This window comes from Haliaeetus albicilla, chromosome 12 (genome assembly GCF_947461875.1).
Source record: "Haliaeetus albicilla chromosome 12, bHalAlb1.1, whole genome shotgun sequence".
NCBI lineage: Eukaryota > Metazoa > Chordata > Aves > Accipitriformes > Accipitridae > Haliaeetus > Haliaeetus albicilla.
In genome coordinates this window covers 5422569-5442680 of record NC_091494.1, presented here as the reverse complement: position 1 = coordinate 5442680, position 20112 = coordinate 5422569, and the positions used below count along the sequence as shown (strand labels likewise).

The window sequence follows — 20112 nt, the reverse complement described above, 5'->3', positions numbered from 1 at the left end:
GCTGTGACTTCATAGCAGTGCTGGCCTCGTTTTGCTGACATAGAAAACCTTGGTGGACCCACGTCTTGATAAGCGTCTCAAGAGGTCATTGTAGGTTAGAGGAAAGACCAAACAGGCTTTGGCTCTTCAATTTGGAGAAAAGGCTGGGGTAGGGTATGGTTAAAGTTTACAAAATCATCAAAGTGATGGAAAAAAGGCAATTTAGAACTGGAACTCACCAAATCCTGCAATTTATGTTATGGGGTGTGGGTTTAGTAAAAGAAAACCCTTCTCTATCATGAACTTCTAGAAGTTGGCCTGAAAGGCTGTGAGGGATCATAGTGCCAATGGGTTCCAAAAAAAAATTGGATGGGTACCTTTTTTACCTATCTCTTGTCCATGAACTAAAGGGAGCACAGAGGTGCCTCTCCATCTCCCTCACCACAAAACTGTGGGTGCTGGTAGAAGAGGGTGATGGACTGCAGAAGAGCCATGCTGACATACCTCACAGGAGGTATATCACAGGAGAAGAGTCAGAGATCATGCTTAGACCTGAGCTAGTAGTTAGTTTATTGAGTTCTAATCTGTAAATTTAGGTACGTAAAATATTTAATAACTACAGATGGATTGGCGGTCAATACTCTGCTATTTACTACACTTAAAGTTAGTGTGGGATACAAAGGTTATTGCTTAACTTACTATACGTATCTTAAATGTTACATGCGTGCAAAAAATGTCACTTACCAACCCATCAACGTCTGGTGTCAGGTAATGGATCTCTCAGCCTCGAGAGGTAACCTTGAGAGGCATCCCTGCTCAAGGGGAGATCGCCGCACAGCCAGCTGCTATGGAGGGAGAGCTCAACGGACCCTGATGGCTGCAGATATTTCTAGTGTAAAGTAGTTGATTTATAGTCACATTTTCCGCTGTGTTAATGCGGTTTCAGTGACTTATCAGCCCAGTTTCCAGCCTGACTGGTTTTATTGGGTTTGGTGCCGAGTTCTCACTAATAGCCTCACACAATAGGATTAACTTCGGTTAGGCCTACTTGCTGAGCATCGTCCTGGACCAAAGTACAGTTAGTTCAAACATGAGGAGCGCATCCGTCACACCAGGGTGGGACATCCTGCTGCCATGGTTGGAGATGCTGGGCTGGGAGGAGTGTTGGGCTGGTCTTGTAGAGCATTTCTGGTGTCCTGGTGGCAGGGGCTGGGATGGCTGTGCTGGAGGACGGGGCCCTGGGACAGCATCCATCAGAAAAGAAGCTTGGTTCCCTTCCCTGCCCAGAGACCCTCATTCAAGGCAAGCAGTAGCTGAGTCTTCAAAAGGTACAGAAGGCTGGGGAAGCACACTCTTGGGTCATTAGGTTAGAAAAGGAGCTTTTGTTTTATTTGCTCAACAGCTCTGTTGTCTAAGTTTTTAATTATGAGGGAACTTGACTCAGGATGGACTTGAGCCCTGTTTTTCAGTAGCATTACTATTTTTTGCATTACTTTACATCCCCTTCAGTAAGGCGAGAACAACTCAATATTTCAAAAAATCAGTCCATCTGGGTTACATTTCTCAGTAGAAGACATTCATCTGATATGCAAGGTGGATATTTTATATTTGACACTATTTTACTTCTGACCAGACTTATTTTCCTTTGTTGCAATGGATTATTTCTGTGCAAACCCCTGCCATGCAGGTGTTTCTTCAGAAGGCTTCCAACTGGAGCATGTTTGCTTAGACACCCTCTATTCACCTTGTAGGCATGTTTCTGTGGACAGTCTTCACGACTTAAGTCTTTTTTTCCCAACCCTATCCCTGTTTCTCCCTCAAAGATAAATACTGTCTTAGATCCAACAGAATAACTTGGATCTGGGTTCAGATTTCTTCAAAGATGCTAATTTGTCTATAAATAAAAAAAAAAAACCAAACCAAGAAACAACTTTAAAAGGACTTTTTTTTTTTCTTTTTAGAAAAAGGCCATCTGTCCAGATAGTTAAAGTTACATGTTGTCTCTCTGGTGTAGGTGAAGTCTTCCAGATGGCATAATATCAACAATTACAGTAAAAATTAAAAGTCCTGTGTTGTGGTTTAAGCCCAGCCAGCAACAAAGCACTGGGAAGCTGCTTGCTCCTTGTCACTGCAGTGGGATGGGGAGGAGAAAACAGAACAAAAGGCTCACGCATTGAGACAAGGGCGGGGCAGGATCACTCACCACTTACGGTCACAGGCAAAAGAGACTTGGCTTGGGGAAAAAAAACCCAAATCAATTTAATTTGTTACCAATCAAGTCAGAGTACAATAATGAGAAGTAAAACCAAATATCAAAACCCTTTCCCCCTATCCCTCCCTCCTTCTTGGGCTCAAGTCCACTCCCAATTTTCTCTACCTCCTCCCCCCAGCGGCACAGGGGGACAGGGAATGGGGGTTGGGGTCCCTGCTCCGGTGTGGGGTCCCTCCCATGGGAGACAGCCCTCCACAAATTTCTCCAACATGGGTCCTTCCCACGGGCTGCAGTCCTTCAGGCACAGACTGCTCCAGCGTGGGCTTTCCCATGGCGTCATGGCCATCTTTGGGGGCATCCACCTGTTCTGGCATGGGCTCCTCCGTGGGCTGCAGGGGGACAGCCTGCCATCTCACCACGGGCTGCAGGGGCATCCCCTCCTCCAGCGCACCTCTTCCCCCTCTTTCACTGACCTCGGTATCTGCAGAGGAGTTTCTCTCACATTCCAATCTCCTCCCCCGCTGCAGGTTTCCCCCTCTTAAATCTGTTCTCCCAGAGGTGCTACCAGTGTTGCTGGTGGGCTCGGCCTTGGCCAGAGGCGGGTCCGACTTGGCGCCAGGGAAGCTTCTAGCAGCTTCTCACAGGAGCCACCCCTGCAGCCCCTCCTCTGCTACCAAAACCCCACCACACAAACACAATACATCCTGCTATTAAGTATGTTTAATTCTGTTTGTATGCTTTTGATTATGTACTGCATACAAATAATCCATTTACTTTTATGTGATTTTATTCTAATCCTCATTCTTACTTTTCTTGCAGACTTTATCCATTGGAGTACTTGATATTTTTGGGTTTGAAGACTATGAAAATAATAGTTTTGAGCAATTCTGCATTAACTTCGCCAACGAGCGCTTGCAGCACTACTTTAACCAACACATCTTTAAACTTGAACAGGTAGGTCTGGAAGTATTTACTCTCTGATGCCAATGAGTGTTGACATGAGTTTGTGGCACTGATAAAGTTCTTAAATTGTCCCTTTAATTCCTTTATGTTAAGGAGCGTACACTGAATTATTCAAATTTAACTTCTAATTTACCATATGACTTGCTGCCACCTGTAACATAAAATCCAGCCAGAGATTTGCTGGTTTTAAATAAACATTTTGGGATACAAGTATTCTCAAACATCATGAAGACCTTAACTGTTGCCCTTTTGTCTCCTTGACATATGCTTAGAGGGCTCATCCATAAGCAATTTCTTTCTTGCCTTTGCCTGGACTTGCTACTGTGTAATTTAATATCACATAAAAGTTATTTTTTCAGCATCAGTGTTGAAAATGCCACCCCAATCTTCTAGTGGTTTTTTGCTTTCCAGTGTTAATTTGTGGGGTGGGAGGAGAAATGTCACTCTCATACGTGTTCTGCAAGGTCAGACTTGAGATCCTTATGACCTCCAATAGCCACAGCAGATTAGGAAAGATTGAACTTTAAGCTTTGCTTTAGGTTTGTTAAGTCTGGGTGTCGCTTTCCAGCCTCAAATTAATGTACTGTAAGAGAGATAACAACAATATAGGCCATAATTTAGCAGGTAACATATAGGACAAGATGGCATAGTCTATTAATTAGAATGGGAGGAGGCTTCTCCAAACATCATTTGTTATCTAACAACAAGCAGGACAAGAAAACTGCTAAAGTACGTGTTGTTTCTTGGATGCACAACATATAATTGGGCTGTATAATACAGTAAATATATTACAGACCTTCAACATTTGGGTTTTTTTAAGGCCAGTCTGCATGCCCTCCCTTCAGGTGAAATTCTTCTTTGAGTGAGGTCAAGGGAAATCCTCCTTATCATTGGTTTCGGTAGAGCTAGTATTTGATGAGCTCTGCTCTGCGGCCTGAGTCCAGCTGAGATCAAAGAATTAAACCAGCCCTTCCCATAAACCCTGATAGTTTCATTTTGGCCCTCTCCAGTGTTATATGAGATCTGAAAAGTCAGAAAGAGGCATCTCCTTGAATATGAGGATGGTCAAAAATAAGCAGTATAGCCCTGAGTGGATCATTTGGGGGATGTTTGCTCTAGATTTTGATGCTTCTCTGTTAACTCTCTCTTTTTTTTTGGTCAAGAAGGTGGAGCAGAACTGCTCAAACCCATTTTATTTCAGTTTTTTAACTGATCTTTGTATGTTGATGCACCCTACTCAAGAGGGTCTGTATTTCTAGGAACAGGTCCCTTTTACCACTATCCACCATAAAAAGGCAAACTAAAAGACTATTGCAAAGCCAATATAGCTATTTTTTTCTATAAAGGTAACTGACACACTTTCTAGAAGAGACTTAGGGAGGGAGGACCCTTCCTGAAAGCTGGAGAGAGATACCTCAGTGAGGTGGGATTTCGGGGCGCTTGGGTTTCGGCAGCCTCCACCGGCTTTGCAGGAGCAAGCTGAGATGCTGTCATCCGTAAGGGAATTCCCGTGCTTGGGCTGGGATTTCTTAGCAGGTCAGTGCTCCTCCCCGAGCCCAGGGTATATGCAGACCTCCTGATTGCAGCAATCTGTAATTCTCCTTGGACCAGCTTATAACCAGTGACCTAATTAGCTTTCTCTTATAAATCTGTCAAGCACATGAAGTCATTAAATTCAGTATTTGCTGTATGGATGAGAGGAGTAGTTGTGGAGGCATCCAACTGCAAAGGGCTTGTTCCAGTTCTTAATGCCAGAGCACATCATCCGTCTAGGGCTGGAGCACTGCAAGCTCTGCTGGTGGAAAATACGGTCATCTCTACGTAGTTTGCTTTCTATAAATATAAATAAGCTGTACAGCTGCATGAGCACTAATTCTTGGGTGAATTATTTGTATGGTTTAATCATTTACTTTTCCTCTTCTTGGAGTTACATGCTGCATGTGGAGGAGTGGATTTGATGGAAAGAAAACTGATAATACATATTCAGATCTTGGGTCTTCAAAATATCCTTCCTTCCTAGCTGGCCCAAAGATTAACCTGCTTTTTAGTGATAGTTGCCAGTCTACAAATTAAGACTAGGTAGTTCATATTGTGTTTCAAGATGGCAAAATAGTTATATGACTTTAAATTGTGGATTAAGCTGAGATATTTGTGGCTTTACAAGGGTTTATTTGATGTCTTCATGGCTGAAAAACAAGTGGGGTTATTGGTGATGAGTATCTGAAATGGAAGGGTCCTCCTCTGCATCCGGAGATAGGCTTCTTGTATCTTCAAAGCTTGCAGGAGGCTAAAGACAGATTGCTGAGATAGTTGGACGCTTCTGCTAAAAGATATGACAAATTTAAGTATTTGCTAATGGTTTTTCTTAAAATTGTAATTGATTTTGTGTGCAAGAATGGTATTTAACCATGATGTAATTGTTACTGTGGTATACAGCTGATGTTATGGAAACCAAAATACCTACCACAAAGTCATCTAGCAGAAGCGTGGGATTATTTTAACCTTTCTTTTCTTTTTTGTTCTTTGTGAAATCTAATACGATGCGCCTTGCGAATCTTTTTTTAAACCTTCTGTCTGAAGACAATGCTATTTCCAGTGGTTTACAAACAACCAGCCGAGGCATCCTCAGGCAGTCTGGCTTCAGCCTGATGCCTCCTATAAATACAGCTGCTGTCATGCTGCGTACCGAGAGTCTGCAAAGGTCTTTGCAATAGCAACCTCCTCTTTTTGAGCCAACCATGAGGAATAAGGATAATGCATCTCTGCCCACTGTTTATAGTAAAATAGGAGGAGAAGACAAAAAATGGTAAATGTTAGAGTTCTGCCTTGGATAAAGACAGTTATTGATGTTTCTTTACCACGTTCTTGTTAAACCAACTGTTCTGGATCGCTAAGGAAGATTTACTGATGATTCATGATACATGGGAATATGTTTTAGCAGATGATGGAAGAGTACAAGAAAGGCAAACTCCACCCAGCTGGTAAAGCCCAAGCTCATAAATCCTGGTCTATCTGTATAGACAAACTCTTGGATTCAGACCGGTAACTATCTATTTTTTAATCTAGAAGGATTGCTATTGCAGGAATCGTAACTAAAATACAGCCTGCCCCACCACGTAGCAAGGGTGGTTTTCTCCTTACTGTGTATCTTACAGGCATATGGGGTGGAGGTTGGATGAGGGACTGTAGCTGGTGGCTGCAACTGCTGCCTGACGCAGTGCTTGCTCTGGGCGGCAGGAGGATGGGGTGTCCTTCACCAGGCTCCACGCAAAGTGCAGACTCATTTAGCTGTTCCAGACAGCATGGTCTCATCCATCCCTCAGGCTGGTGACTTCAGGCGAGATGTCCTCATACCTCTTGGACTTTTTAGGTGCTATCAGAGCATCACATCTTGGTGGCAGTTCTCTGTTCCCCAGCGGCTGCTCCATCCCTGTGTCCTCCTCAAGCAGAGCAGATAAGCCCAGAGCTGCTGTGATGTTCAGGTAACACCCAGGTGCTTCTGGGAGAGGAAAATAACATTTTTGCATTGCAACTTACTGTGGGGTTTGGGGTTGGTGTTTTTTTTTTTTTTTCAATTTAGGGCATTGCACGAAATAATTGCTGTCTATGAAGGTATAGTTTGGAGGTCACCAGTAACTTAGCACCCATGATATGAGTTTCCTCCAAGTTTCCAGATCTTTGACAGTTTGAGGGCCAGACATACAGGTTTTTATATATCCCATTCTCCAAACTTTGTCATCTTTGACCTCACCAATCTTCCCCCATCCCTGCTCAGGCTCATCCAATGCTTGGCTTTTCAGTTACCCCCACCCACCTTTCCCTGTTTCAGCTGATGCTTCACAAAGGTTGAGAAGTCATCCCATAGCTTTCCATCCCACAGGCATTGCTGTTTAAGTTCTTTTCTACTCCATTTTCTACCTTTTGGTTACCTGCCAAAGCTCCATTTCGAGGACATCCTTTTACTATTTAAAAAAAATGATGAATAACTGAGGTTGAGACTGAAAAAAAAAAAAATTAGAAATATTATTTGGAGTGCGATCAACTGGCATGAGCTCAGGTGTTGAGCAAAGTCTGTTTTCTGGTGGGGTCCCTGGTGAGCTTGATGTCCCAGCCAGCAAACCTCAGCCTGCTCAGGTAGAAAAACTTAATTTCATAAAGATAACAGATAACACGTCCTATGAAATGTTTGCTCAGCCATCTAAAGCTTCATAAATACTTAGGAAGGTGTATAGGTTTTACTGGTCCTGTGTAATAGGTGGAGAAATCTGACAGTCTGGACTAAATGATGAACGCTATAACAATTTGTTCATCGCAGCGGGAGTGAATTAATTAAAATAAGCATTGATTTGTCACAGGACACGGTGATAGGTGGTGTATTTAGTCTGTTCATTTAGAAATGACTGCAAAGCCTGCGATATTTTAAAGCATCTTGGATATGCAGGGTTTCTCAGGCTGTGCTGCTCTGTCTCCCAGCAGCCTTCCATGCCATTTAGAGAAAAAAAATAATGAAAATTTCAAATAAATAAATTAAAAATAAATTATGAAAAAGGGTCTTTCTCCTACTGCTTGGAGCACTTTTTCCCTTTCTTCTAGTAAGGGGTTTTTTTTGTATCTCATCACTCTGGTTAGGTGTGAATGCCTTTTTATTGCCTCTGAAGACAAAAGCCAACTATCATAAGTCAACTGTTGAGGACTGGGAGGCTCGCTTCAAATTTGTGTTTTCGTTGGAGATGGGAGAGCAGATGCCCTCCAAAAAATGCTGCCGTCAGCTGTGTGCCATATGACATGTGGAGAAATAACAAGCTGCACAAGTTATTGATTTATTATTTGGCAATTTGCCATCATGTATAACTCACATTTGGGGGGAAAAAAAGGATGTTTAGTGTACGTAACTCATGTTAAACAAAAAAAGGATACTTAGAGTTGTTTAAATGTTATCTTTAGGATAGGAAGATTTCAAACTATAGGATTGAAATAAAACATGACTCTGGTCATCATCAGTCCCCCAAAGCATTGACTTGGGTCCTTCCCCTCCTGGGGCGGTGCATGGCCGGGGCTGGGTCCGAGGGGGCTTTGTTTCCCACCCTCTTGTTCTTGTTTTTTTTTTCCAGATGATGAACGTTCATAACATATAATATCATAGTATCTTACATTATGTATATATACTATAATATCATAGAATAGTTTGAGTTGGAAGGGACCTTAAAGATAATCTAGTTCCAACCTCCCTGCTATATATAATATATGAACCCCTACTACTACCCCTAAGTAGTATTCTTAAATCTGTGTAGTGGCATCCTAGGTAGGCAAATTAGAAAACATGCATAAAATATCATTAGAAAATACTCTAGAAAGCTTTCCTGGTGTGATGTGCTGGTGTGAAAGACTGTGTGGTTTTCTGTATCTTTTCTATATTAGAATTAGGTATCCAAAAGAAACAGGTTTGGGTTGCTTTGGTGTTTTTTTAATTTGATTCCCTGACCTTTAATTTAAGCTCAGTACAGAGAAGTACTGTATCTGTGAAGCCCAGCTTTTGTGAAAATATCGTAATTGTGGTTGACAGCATAAAATTCTTGAGATAAATGTACTGAAAACTCCTATTTGCAAGTTGGGTAATGTGTAATTTTAAGGTTCAAGCTCATATTTTGCCTAGGAGAAAGAGAGGGAAAAGCAGAATTGATTTGGGAGATGGACAACAGAAGGTCCAAGCTTTTTTTTTTTTAATTAAAAACAAACATGTTTGTGCTAGAGAAGAATTAATTGGGCAAAAAGCTGGTGAGATGAACAGGCAGGTTCAACGTGGTTGTCACCACCTCATACTGTGCCTGGCCTTTGGTCAGTGGGTTTGATACGGTCCTTTCCTTAATGAAGCAGTGGGTTGGAGGTGGTTTATGATGCAGATGATCTGAAGAGCACTTGGTGTTCCTGTGTGTGTTGGAAACGTGGCTGTTGGGGAGGAGAAGGAGTATGATGGTCACAGTCCCTTCTGCTCATCACCTGCATGGGACAGTCTTGCAATAGTGACTTAGGAACATGGGCTGCTTTAGAAATTGTCTTGTAGCACGCAAAAGCAAAGGTTATGTTGATAAAAGGATTATCTCAGTTCTGTCCCGATGTCTTGGCCTTTGCTGATGGTTTTTGTGAGCCAGACAAGCTAAGGGCAATGTCACCAGGCATCCCGTACAGCATCCCACAGCATCTGAGTGCACCCCTGGCCTCTGCTTGCAGCAGTGCCGTGTCCTCCCCAAACTGCCTTGGTTCTCCCACTCAAATCCCCTCTTCCATCCCTCATCCCACGCTCCTTGATGGAGCTCTCCAAGTTGCAGATACCTTCCTCCAGGTGCCGTTATCCCTCTCCCAAGTCAACGTCATCTCTTGAGCCCTTCTTTCCTCTTCTCTGAGCTGGTTCCTTGACTTCTTCCAGTTAGATGATGTTTTCTTGCTGATCGTGGCTCCTACTCAAATATATTGGCTAAATATATGTGAGTATGGACTGTACCAGGGGACAGTCCTGTCACTCTAACCCAGCTGGAGACATACACCTTGGGGTTGGGTTTGTCCTGGGAATGCTGAGCCTGACTTTCCTCTGGGACTTGCTCCTGAGATGCAATCCAATACATGTATATTTATTTCTTTCCGAATTACATAGATGTATTAATATTATGTACATTATGAAGCCCCCCCCCACCTAGAAATTAAGAAAGGATGAGATGAAGATAAAATAAACACTAATTTTTATTTATTAATGGTATAAAAAGTATTTTCTTCCCGCACCCCAGTGCACACCCTGCTTTGGAGAGCACTAGGTGTGCTCTAGGGTGATCTAGGATGCTTCTATACTGGTCCCTTAGGGCCAAGCCCTGGGTCATAGTCCAGAACTACAGTAATGGGGAAATTCTTGCACATGCACTGTACGTTTGAGCTAAACTAGGCAACGATGTAATGGTGAAATCTTTTGTTATTTCAGCAAAAAATACTTGTGAACAACAGCTTTTCTTTAAAAATAAAAGACCTCAATGCAAGTTGGTGGATTTTCATAGGACAGCATTGTGCAATGTGAGCTCCCTTCTTCTTAAGCAAGAAGATGAGCGAAAAACCTCTAAAAGCCTCTAAAATACTTCAACCCATCTGAAAAAATGTCATATTGAAGCAGAACTGGATGGTCCATCCTGACCGTGGCTCTTCCACTCATTATGTGCAAAACTCCTGCCTGGACAGTTGGTTTGGCACGGCAACAAGATTTTATACGGGTAGCATAAGACAACTATATATATAATGGAGAGTACTGTGAGCCCACTGTAAGTGTGAATGAATGAGAGAGGATTCGGGAGCAGGTGTATTTATTGACACAAGTTTGGAGTGGGGACTGAAAAGGGAAGACATTTAGGCTGGAGGACCAGTCTGGTGTTGACCATGACCATGGTGGAGGTGGTCTAAGCCTGATACATCTTGCAAGGACTGCACTAAGATAGATAGATAGATAGATATTTCTATTCCTATTTATTTTAGATAGCAAGAAATTAAAGAAATTAATCTGCCAGCTGATCATGCAGTATCTTTAGGCTCACACTTCTGGCTGTTGTAAGAGCAGGTTGGGAAGAAAGATGCTGCTGTGAAGGGAGTGAACGGGATCGTGGCAAGGTGTGTTTTGCCAGCTGAATCATGCAAAAGCAATTTTCCCCATTTTGAGAGCAAAATATAATTTATGACTGAAACCTGCTGTTGCCACTGAAGCGTAGGGAGCTGATTTGAGCTTAGAGATGGATGCTGCAGAGCCAGCATAGCTCATACAGCCATGTGCACAAAACCCTGGGCTGAATCCCCACACTTTCTCTAATGATGGACAATCCAAATTACAATAAACTAAAGTCTCAGGCTGCTTACATAAAGCAGATGGGAGACTGTCAGTGGGCGAAGGATCAGCCTCAAAATAAAGCCAAATTCACTTGCCGTTCACTGAGGAGCCGCTGAAATGGTCACCTCGAAGAAGGAGACCATCTCAAGGAGCACCTTTGCTTCAAAGCCGTCTGCCAATGCTCCGTAAGTGGTTTACAACTTAAAACCGGGTGGTAGAAGAAATGCAGGGGAAAGATGTTTATCAGAACCCCTGCATTGCCAGACGGTGTCATTAAAATAGAGTGGCTTATAAACCTGTTTATAGATTGTGTGTTTATAGAGCATGTGGATACGTATTTATACATACTGTGTCTGTGGGTGCATTATTAAAAAAATAAATATATTTTTATATATATGGCTGCATGTATAAATTCCTTTTCTACTTAAAGTGAGAACAAACATAAAAAACCTTATTCATAAATGAAAGTGTCTGCATCGTCAGCCTTGGCATCCTCTTCTGGAGGGATGTCGGGAACTCGAGGCATCTGCGTCGTCTGCAGCACATAAGCACCAGCACCAAACCAGACGTTGGTCTCGTTCATTCGGGAACTCTCTAATAATAAGGTTTTGCCATCTCAAGGATTTATCATATCAAGCTTATTTTAATTATCACATTATGCCGGGATGATTCTGCTGGGACTGACTCACGATGCCCGCCTGCATTTGCTGAACAAGCAATTAATCCTCCATGGGATGATGGATGGATCCTGGGTGGATCTCTCCTGGACGGAGAGATTTCCCCATGTCTTTCTGCCTTTTCCAGCCTTGGAAAAGCTTTCCCAAGCTCTCCAAGATGGATTTTAGGATATATACATATACGGATGTATCCAGAAAGGAGCTTTTACAAGGTTTAGCTCCTTTAGTTTATCATATAACAACGACCTATTTTAATGTAATTTTTAAACCATTAAATATTATGTTCTTTCCTGGAAGGTTTTGAATATAGTTTGTGAAATATGGCTTTGTTTCTAATTTTTTGAACTGAGCTTTTTGAGACGTTATTTATATTTTGTCCATCAGCACCTGCAAGGTTGATGGTACCTTGTTACTGGATAAGCAATCAAGAGAGAAACAATTTATATGCTTGGGTTTAGTGGTTCTAAGCTTGTATTTGCGAAGGTTTATATTTTTGTGGGTGTCAAATTGACTTGTAATACTTTTTAAAGAATATTTTGAGATTATTTTAAGCTGGGGAAGTCAGCTAGGAATGGAGAGAGACATGGAAGGGGGTTTAATTCCTAGTTTCTCACTTTGCAAACGCTGCCTGAAGCTGAAGCAGACAGTGTTAGAGTCAAGAAGAGAGGAATTTCACACCCTTCTGTTTAGTCATGGATTTTTCAGGCAAAATATATACATTTAGACATCCAAAAGTATCTGCCTATCAATCGCATTGAAGCATATGGCTCTGGATTGCATGAGTTTTTACAATGGGAACACAATGAGAAGTGCTCCCGTGTGGAGCTACGCTGGAAAAAAGGATTTTTCAGTTGATTTCCTACTTTATTTGGGGAATTTTCATTGTGTAAACAAGGTTTTCCTATGCCTTGGTAATGAAAGGCTCGGGCAGATAAACTCCTGGGGCTTATCTAGCTCAGTCTGGGAGGAGGTGAATGAGCCGATAAGGGTTTTCCTTTGCTCTTGTGATTTACTTGAGCATTTCTGAAGCAAGGATTGCCATGCTTTCGGGAAACAGAAAATGCCGTATTTCCCTGGCATGCAGTTCCATGCAAACAATTAACCATTTTGTTTTCCATTTCCTTTCTAATATGCTTTAATTTCCTAGCTGGACTTGATAAAAGCTGAAACAGCACTGTATGCTACGTTTTACCCCTCTTTTTACCATCAGCCTTGCCTGATCCCCAGGAAAGAGGCGAGAGCATCATCCCTATCTTGGGGTTTTAAATGTTATTTTTTGGGGCTGCTTCTTAATTTTCACTGCTACTAATGGCAATATCCCTGTGGTATACGACATCTGCCTCCTGGGCACTGAAATGCTAAGGTATTTTCATGGCTCTTAGCTTGCAAGCTGTGTGGGCGGATGCCCAACACCCTCCAGACCTCTAAATTGTGGCAATTTTTTTTACCTTTCATATCCCGTGATAGGGCAACAAATTTCATGTATCATGGAAAAACCCACATCTTTGTATTGAGGCCTGAATCTTCACTGTCTTTTGATTTGAATTTCCTAATCCCTCAGTTTTGTGCTTTAAGACAGATGGGAAACTTATTATGTTTTTTATTTTGTATTTTTTTCACATATCTCCTATTTTATTTCTTCTCTGGGTTCCCATGTTCCTCTTCTCTTAAATTTTTCAACCTCCTGATCACTTCTTCCAACCACCTCTTAATTTTACCACATGATTTTGGGGAGCAATAGCCCCCAGTGAGCACAATACGCTAGATAAGTGTGAGCTTAAAAATCATATTTAATGCTTTGTTCTCTAATTATGCTTTTTAGCATTTGGGTTTTCTTGCTGTTGACCATGGCTGGATATGGTGTAATTCATAATAGAGCATGTGGATGTGTAGAGATGTTTTCCAGTACCTCCAAGATGCTGTTGGGCTCATGGATATTTTCTCCCACTCAAGATATATAAACCTTTAATTCTGCTGGGGATTAGAGCGTGTTTGTTTGGCTTAATATTGAAATAAAGTCCTGATAACAGAACTGATTCAACACTCCGATAAAGATAACAGGACTTGTTTCTCTACACATTCAAATACAAAATTATGGATGTTTTCTGTTCCTAGCAGTAGGGTTTCCATCAAGCCTTGTGTCCCAGTTGGGAAGGTTTTCCTGATGCTCAGCAAGCATATTTTAATCTTAAATTCGTTTTTCTGTGTGGCATAAGCAGTGTACATACTCTGGGGTCGGTTGTAGGCAGGCAGGGTTTCTCTTTAATAGTGCTTAGCTGTCTCTTTACTAGAGTTCCTTTAATTTTCATATGTAAAAATGTTGGATATTCTGCCACATTCTGTTTATTTGGTACTCCCAATTTTACATGCTGATATGCCTCAGATAATGCTGTGTGATATTCAGTAAAGATTTATGCTCATATTCTGAGGATATGCATTTCAAAGTCTGGATCCACATTTTATATCTTTTTTTTTAATGTTTGAACATCACAAATTGTGTTTTATTCAGGTCAGCATGAGCATTTTAAGCTCTAAAAAGCACCCCTTTCAAACAAAAAAACTCAGACTAATATTGCCTTTTCTTATGAGCCACCTCCCTGCTTAGCCACATCTTTCTAAATACTGAATGCAGTAATGAAGTACATTATATATATATGGGGTTTTTTCCCCTAAAGAGAGAAGAGATTAAGTCACTAACCCCCTTCTCTCCTGAGCTTCAGCTGAGTCAGAGAGGCCAAATCCACATTACGCAATTTTGCTGACCTGGCTGCTGCAGCAAGTGTGCTGATGCAGCTATGGCAACACAACCCTCTTCTGATTTGGGTGACGGCATTTGAGAAGTGATAGCGCTCGCGCTGACAGAATGAGTCCCTTCGGTGACATGTGGTGCCAACGCTGACATATTGCCAATGTCATCGTGGTCGGGGCAGCTGAATTGTTTCTAAATGCACGATTAGAAGCATTAATCTGCTCATGGTGGCTATACAGCTCACCTGGAGAGCAATCAGTAGTATCTCACCCAATAATTAAATGAAAATATGGAGCTGCTGCACTCTAAAAGAACCTGAATGTCTTTTTTTTTTTTTTTTTTTTTTTTGCGTAATTCCTTTTGCCGAGTTTGGGAGCTTGGTGCTCTCCTCTCCAGTGAACTTGCATTGTTCCACCTTCCAGCAGACCAGGCTTCAGCTATCCAGGGATAGGAGGAGTAAATCTATACATTTTTCTTGGGAGTAAGGATGCCAAAAATAGGACTCTATGGACTTTACTGCACTCCAAACTTTTGTAGATAGTGGTGATGTCAATGATTTGGTTCTTGATGTAAAGATGGCCTTCTAGGAATAGGACATTGGAATTTGCCCCTAAACATAACTTAGTTTTAAGTCAAGGTATAAATTTAAGCTGATTTTTATTAACCTTCAGTTTGAGGGTTTTTTGTTTGAGTGGGCTGTGTTTCGTATTGTCTTCATCTTGACCATATTTTTGTTAAATGAAAACCTCATGTTGTTTGGATCTAATTCCTTAATGTTCAAGTGCTCTGCAAGCACCCTGCATCCATCAAAGGATGGCAGAGACTTTATTGTTGTACTCAGAAGTGAAGGAATATTTTGGAGGTGCGTTTTAAGGGTACCTCCTGAATTGTGCAGAAAGATGAATATAGAATATAGAAATCATATACAAATCATATAGAAGATTAATAACTGAAACTTAATTGAGTAAGTTTAACATATACATATGGACAGCAATGATTTTACCCTAAAGCTTCTGCCCTAATGTGGACAATTTGCACGGTGTTCTGCAGATCAGCAAACACCCAAGGAATTATATCAGTCAATCACAAAGCCATAGTTATTTCTCCTGGGCTGTGATTCTGAAGGCAACCAAACCAATAACTGGAAAAATGCTAGGAAAAATAAATAAGGGGAATTTTTTTCCATTTAAGCTTCGGAGCAATTGCTGTGGAATAGTTCCTGCTGCTGCGCCTGTCTTGAAATGAGAGTGTATATCTGAGTTATTGTGGAAAAGGTTATTAGTTGAGGACTTTAATCCCGCTTCGTATTTGGCCAACACAGCAAGAGGTTGCATTGGGGATGGAAGGGAGGGAGCAGCGGATAGACAGATGTGGGGAACAACCCCACAGCCTGGGAGTGAGTGTTTCTGACCCAGCCCAGAGGAAAAAGAAGAGCGGAGGAGGGAAAATTAGCCAAAATCCTGCAGCTGAAGAAACTGAGGCCAGGAGGTATGTGATGACTGGCCTCAGGTCATGCACCATCTGTGGCAGAGCTGAAAATGAGCCTAAAGAAGTAGAGACCTTGAACTCTGGTCTTTTATGGTCATTTACTGGGGTATATTAAAAAAAAAAAAAACAACAGCTGGCATTGCTAATTAGTTATTTTGCACCGATCTTAGGAGTAGTAGAAGTTTTTAGTGTGCTCAAAAGAGTTTCACGGCAACATTCATTGTGCAGTTGCCAAATGTCCCTCATGGAGCTATGGATGTCTAGAGGGCTTCTAGAGCAGAGTGATGGCATGTGCCCAGTTTAGATGTATGCAGACTTAAAACTCTAGATAATTGGGGGTTTGGGGGGGAGGAGGGGAAGGAATATGTAAAGCCCCCATACAAGTAGTTCAAAAAAGAGTCACGATAATAAATAGTCAAGCCAAGTAACATGCACCAGCCACCCATCACCACTAAAATAAGGCTGCTCTTTTATCATCATGGCAAGCTATATTGCTCTCCAGGTGCTCAGGACCAGTCCTGAGCGGGTAAAGCTGGGACTAATAGACCCTGCATGCGATTAAGCGGCTGTCAGAAGCAGGCAGTTGATAAATGATGCTGACTCCCATTACTGCTGCACGCATCGCCATCTCTCTCTTTTAAATCACTCAAGAGAAGCTCACACTCGCTCAAGAAATATGCAGTCTTCTACAGTTGGCTGGATTGCTGTATAGAAGCTGATTTTCCTGACTTGCACTGAAAGTGCAATGAGTCTTAGTCAAATACATGACTTTTAAATGCCTATAGTTTAGCAGGGACTTGTGAATGTTATTCTGCATGACTGCTGTGTCCTGGTTGCTCTGCAGGAACCTCAGAGAAAAAAAAAAAAAAAAAAAATTAATAATGTGGAGTTGTTCCTTATTTTCAGCATTTTTTTTTTCCAATGGGATGTGTTATGTTTTGACCCCAAAAGGCTTTAAGGCTGTTAAAAACTCCTTCTATGCCCACACACATATGCATAGAGTATGTATCGTTGGTGTAAAGGTATATGAAATCTCAAATACTGAGTTCAGGACCTTGTAGTTTTTTAGCAAAAATTTCCTTGTGAGATCTCTCAAAGCACTTCAGGATCTTTAATTCTAAAAATAATATATGTAGAGTTCATGTTAATTTTGGGTGAGGAGAGTTGGAAGAACATACTTTTTTTTAAAGTTTTTTGCTCGTCTTAAAAATAAAAGCAGAAGCAGCAATAAAAATGATTAGGATTGTTATAAAGGTGCATCATATTAGTGTAATTTTGAGGATTTTTTCCCTTTTTTTCTTTGATTCTGCCATCAAAATGTCTTATGATAGAGAAGTAAAAACGCAGCTTAGATTGGTAGGGCTTTTTCCAACACAGGGAGTAAGGTGCACTTGCAATATTGCTGTTTTGAAAGTGAGTCACAAGTCCTAAAAGCATATGATAAAAATTATGATTTTTAAACTCTACTTTCTTCCAGATGCCCTAAAATAATTTCTGCAAAAGACTTCTCGAAGTAATCCAGTTGAAAATCTATCTCAGAGGAGATAACCGTTATAAAAGAGCAAGGGTTGGGGTTATTTTGGTGGAAAATAAATAATTTTTTTTTCCTTAGCATGAATTTGGGGACAGATTCTCAGTTTTACTGTAAAGGGTTGTGGCTCTGCTGGTCTTAGAGCGGTGATTTCTGCTAGCTGGAGGTCTCTTCGTTAGTCCTTATAGCACCAGCCATTGATACTGTGAGATATAGAAGAGTAGAGCCCAGTGAAGCAGGAAAGGGAGTTATATTGCGTTTTCTGTGTAATGAAATGAGCATGTTGTACCACCGTTTTCTTCTAGCAACTAAATACTAAATATTAGTTGATGCAAATACATCATATAACACTTGAATGGCAAGCCAGGAAAAGGAAAGCAAGAAGCAATGATGTGTAGCATGCCGTGCATCCTTGGTAGGCATGGTCTGCCATATAGCTAACCTATGTCTGAGCAAAAGGCTGATACACCTGAAACTGTAAAATGCTGTGCTGTTCCCTGTGGTTTAGGTTGTTCAAGTTGTTCTTTATCATTTTCTTTTGCATCAAAAAACAAATACTGGTGGCATATTAGCAGAAGAGATGTTCATTTTGGTAAATGGTGCATCAGTTTCCACGAAACCCTTCTAATTTAACCTTGGTTTGTTTTTTTTTTTTTGCTTGCATCCAGTATCATTATATTATCTGTGGGTTTTTTTTAGGAGGAATATAGAGCAGAAGGAATTAGCTGGCACAACATCGACTACATAGACAACTCTGGTTGCATCAACCTGATCAGTAAGAAGCCGACAGGCCTGCTCCATCTGCTGGATGAGGAAAGCAAGTGAGTAGGAAACTGTTAGTTTTGCTACCGATATTTGTTTTTTCACTTAAAAAGTGTTTATCCTTAACCCTTACCTCTTGTGATTCTTCCTAGAAAGATGCTAATAGCTCGCTGGGTTGATTTATCTTATGTCTCTAGTTTTGTTTCCAAGGTGGTAAGGCAAACAGTGGAGAATCAGCAAGCTGTGCAAAAAGCCTTAACAAATAATAATTAAAATTCTGTTTCAAGAATTTCTTCTTTTAAAGGGAAGGGAAAAGGTTTCCTTTGCTTCTCTCCTCATTTCTCTTGCTGTCTCTTGTGGTGTAAGGATTTGAAGATGCTTGAAGTTGAGCTGAGTGAAGGGAGAATCCAAGTGCATGAGTTAAAGCAGGTTGTGTGGGTGCTGTTATTGAGATGTAAGGTGGATTTATCGATTTACTTTTAAAAATTAAGCCAGAGTGAACTGAGGGCACTTGTATGTAGGGGCTGCACTTTTATAGGGTTTCATGGGCATCATGGATGCAGCTCAGGTTTGCATCCTTGGTTATATCCATCCAGCTTGTCTTTGTAGAAGTTACCAGATGAGCACGTGGCTCCTAGGTCTGCTTTTGGGTAGAAACTTCTGAGTGTAAGGGATCTCCCATTGAATGAATGTGCCGGTTTTCTACATGTGAAAGGCAGGGAAAGGCCAGGCAGTTTTGCTGGCATCACCTCGGATCCGCGTGGCTCCAGTCCAGGGCACGAGCTCTCCTCCCACCATTTTGCTTGTGGGTTTCTCCTTCGTTTCTTGTCTCATTTACCAGACACACAGCAGTGATGTTGTCCCAGGGATACTGTACCAGGCTATAAAAGCTTAAATTAGGTAAAGTTGTGAAATGTACCCCCAAGTTGCAGATTTACATGAAGTTTGAGGATGGAGGATTAGCTTGCTCATACCAAGAGGCTCTGCTCAAGCTCTGTCCTTTTTCTTCCTCTCTCCTATACCGGGATCAGTCAAGTAACCCCTGAAGTTGAAGTGAGATTTGTAGGCAAAACAGCTCAATATTTCCTGAATGTGTGGATACCCCATAGATATAGGAGCAGTCTAATCCTCAACACCGGTGACAGAAACTCAGGGTTTCAGGTAAACGCAGCTACCCTGAATAATTTCCATGCAATGGGCATACAATGTAGTATACCACAATAAAAATACACCTATTGTGCTTTTATGACTGATTGCAGACCATTACTAAATCAGTTAAGAGTTCTTCCAATGCCAGCTATACCTTGTATTTGTATATAACCACATGACAGCATACAAAATAGTGCTTGCTTAGTATCTGCAGGCACAGAAGTGGAAGCTCAGAATACCTGTATTTTCCCATTTGTGGTCAAGAAAGAAGTATAAAAGCTTTTTTGTTGGCTTTATGGCTGTCTTCTTTTTAATTCTTTCCATTCAGTTTTCCTCAAGCCACAAACCAGACACTGCTGGACAAGTTTAAGCGTCAACACGAAGGGAACTCCTACATTGAATTTCCAGCAGTCATGGAGCCAGCTTTCATCATCAAACACTACGCAGGCAAAGTGAAGTACAGAGTGAAGGTCTGTCACCCAGCTGTTCCCTAGCAGTTTTTTTTCATTTAAATCATCTAGCTGTGTTGGGGAAGGAGAGCCCCAAATGCTCCACAGAGATGTTTGGAAGAGGACTTGGCTAGAGAAGAGATGCGAGGGTTGGGAGAGAAGTATTTGGTGAAAAGCTAGGCTGAAATGAGAAGGTAGTGGGGATATGTCTTCCTGTTCTCCACATTGCAAGCTCTGCGAGTTGGCGTTTTGGGGAAGAATTTAGGGATGTGCACTGAGGTTAATGCTACATCCCAAC

General features: G+C 41.4%; 1 protein-coding gene across 10 annotated transcripts in view; it reads left to right on the top strand.

Moving 5' to 3' along the window:
• Window positions 1-20112, top strand: part of MYO9A (myosin IXA) — a 191585-nt gene that overhangs the window by 118835 nt on the left and 52638 nt on the right. For all 10 annotated transcript variants that reach the window (XM_069797731.1, XM_069797732.1, XM_069797734.1 and 7 more), the window contains 3 exons: window positions 3011-3145; window positions 18154-18275; window positions 19694-19835. In XM_069797731.1, coding sequence (XP_069653832.1) covers window positions 3011-3145; window positions 18154-18275; window positions 19694-19835 — 399 coding nt within the window. The remainder of the gene's footprint in view (window positions 1-3010; window positions 3146-18153; window positions 18276-19693; window positions 19836-20112) is intronic.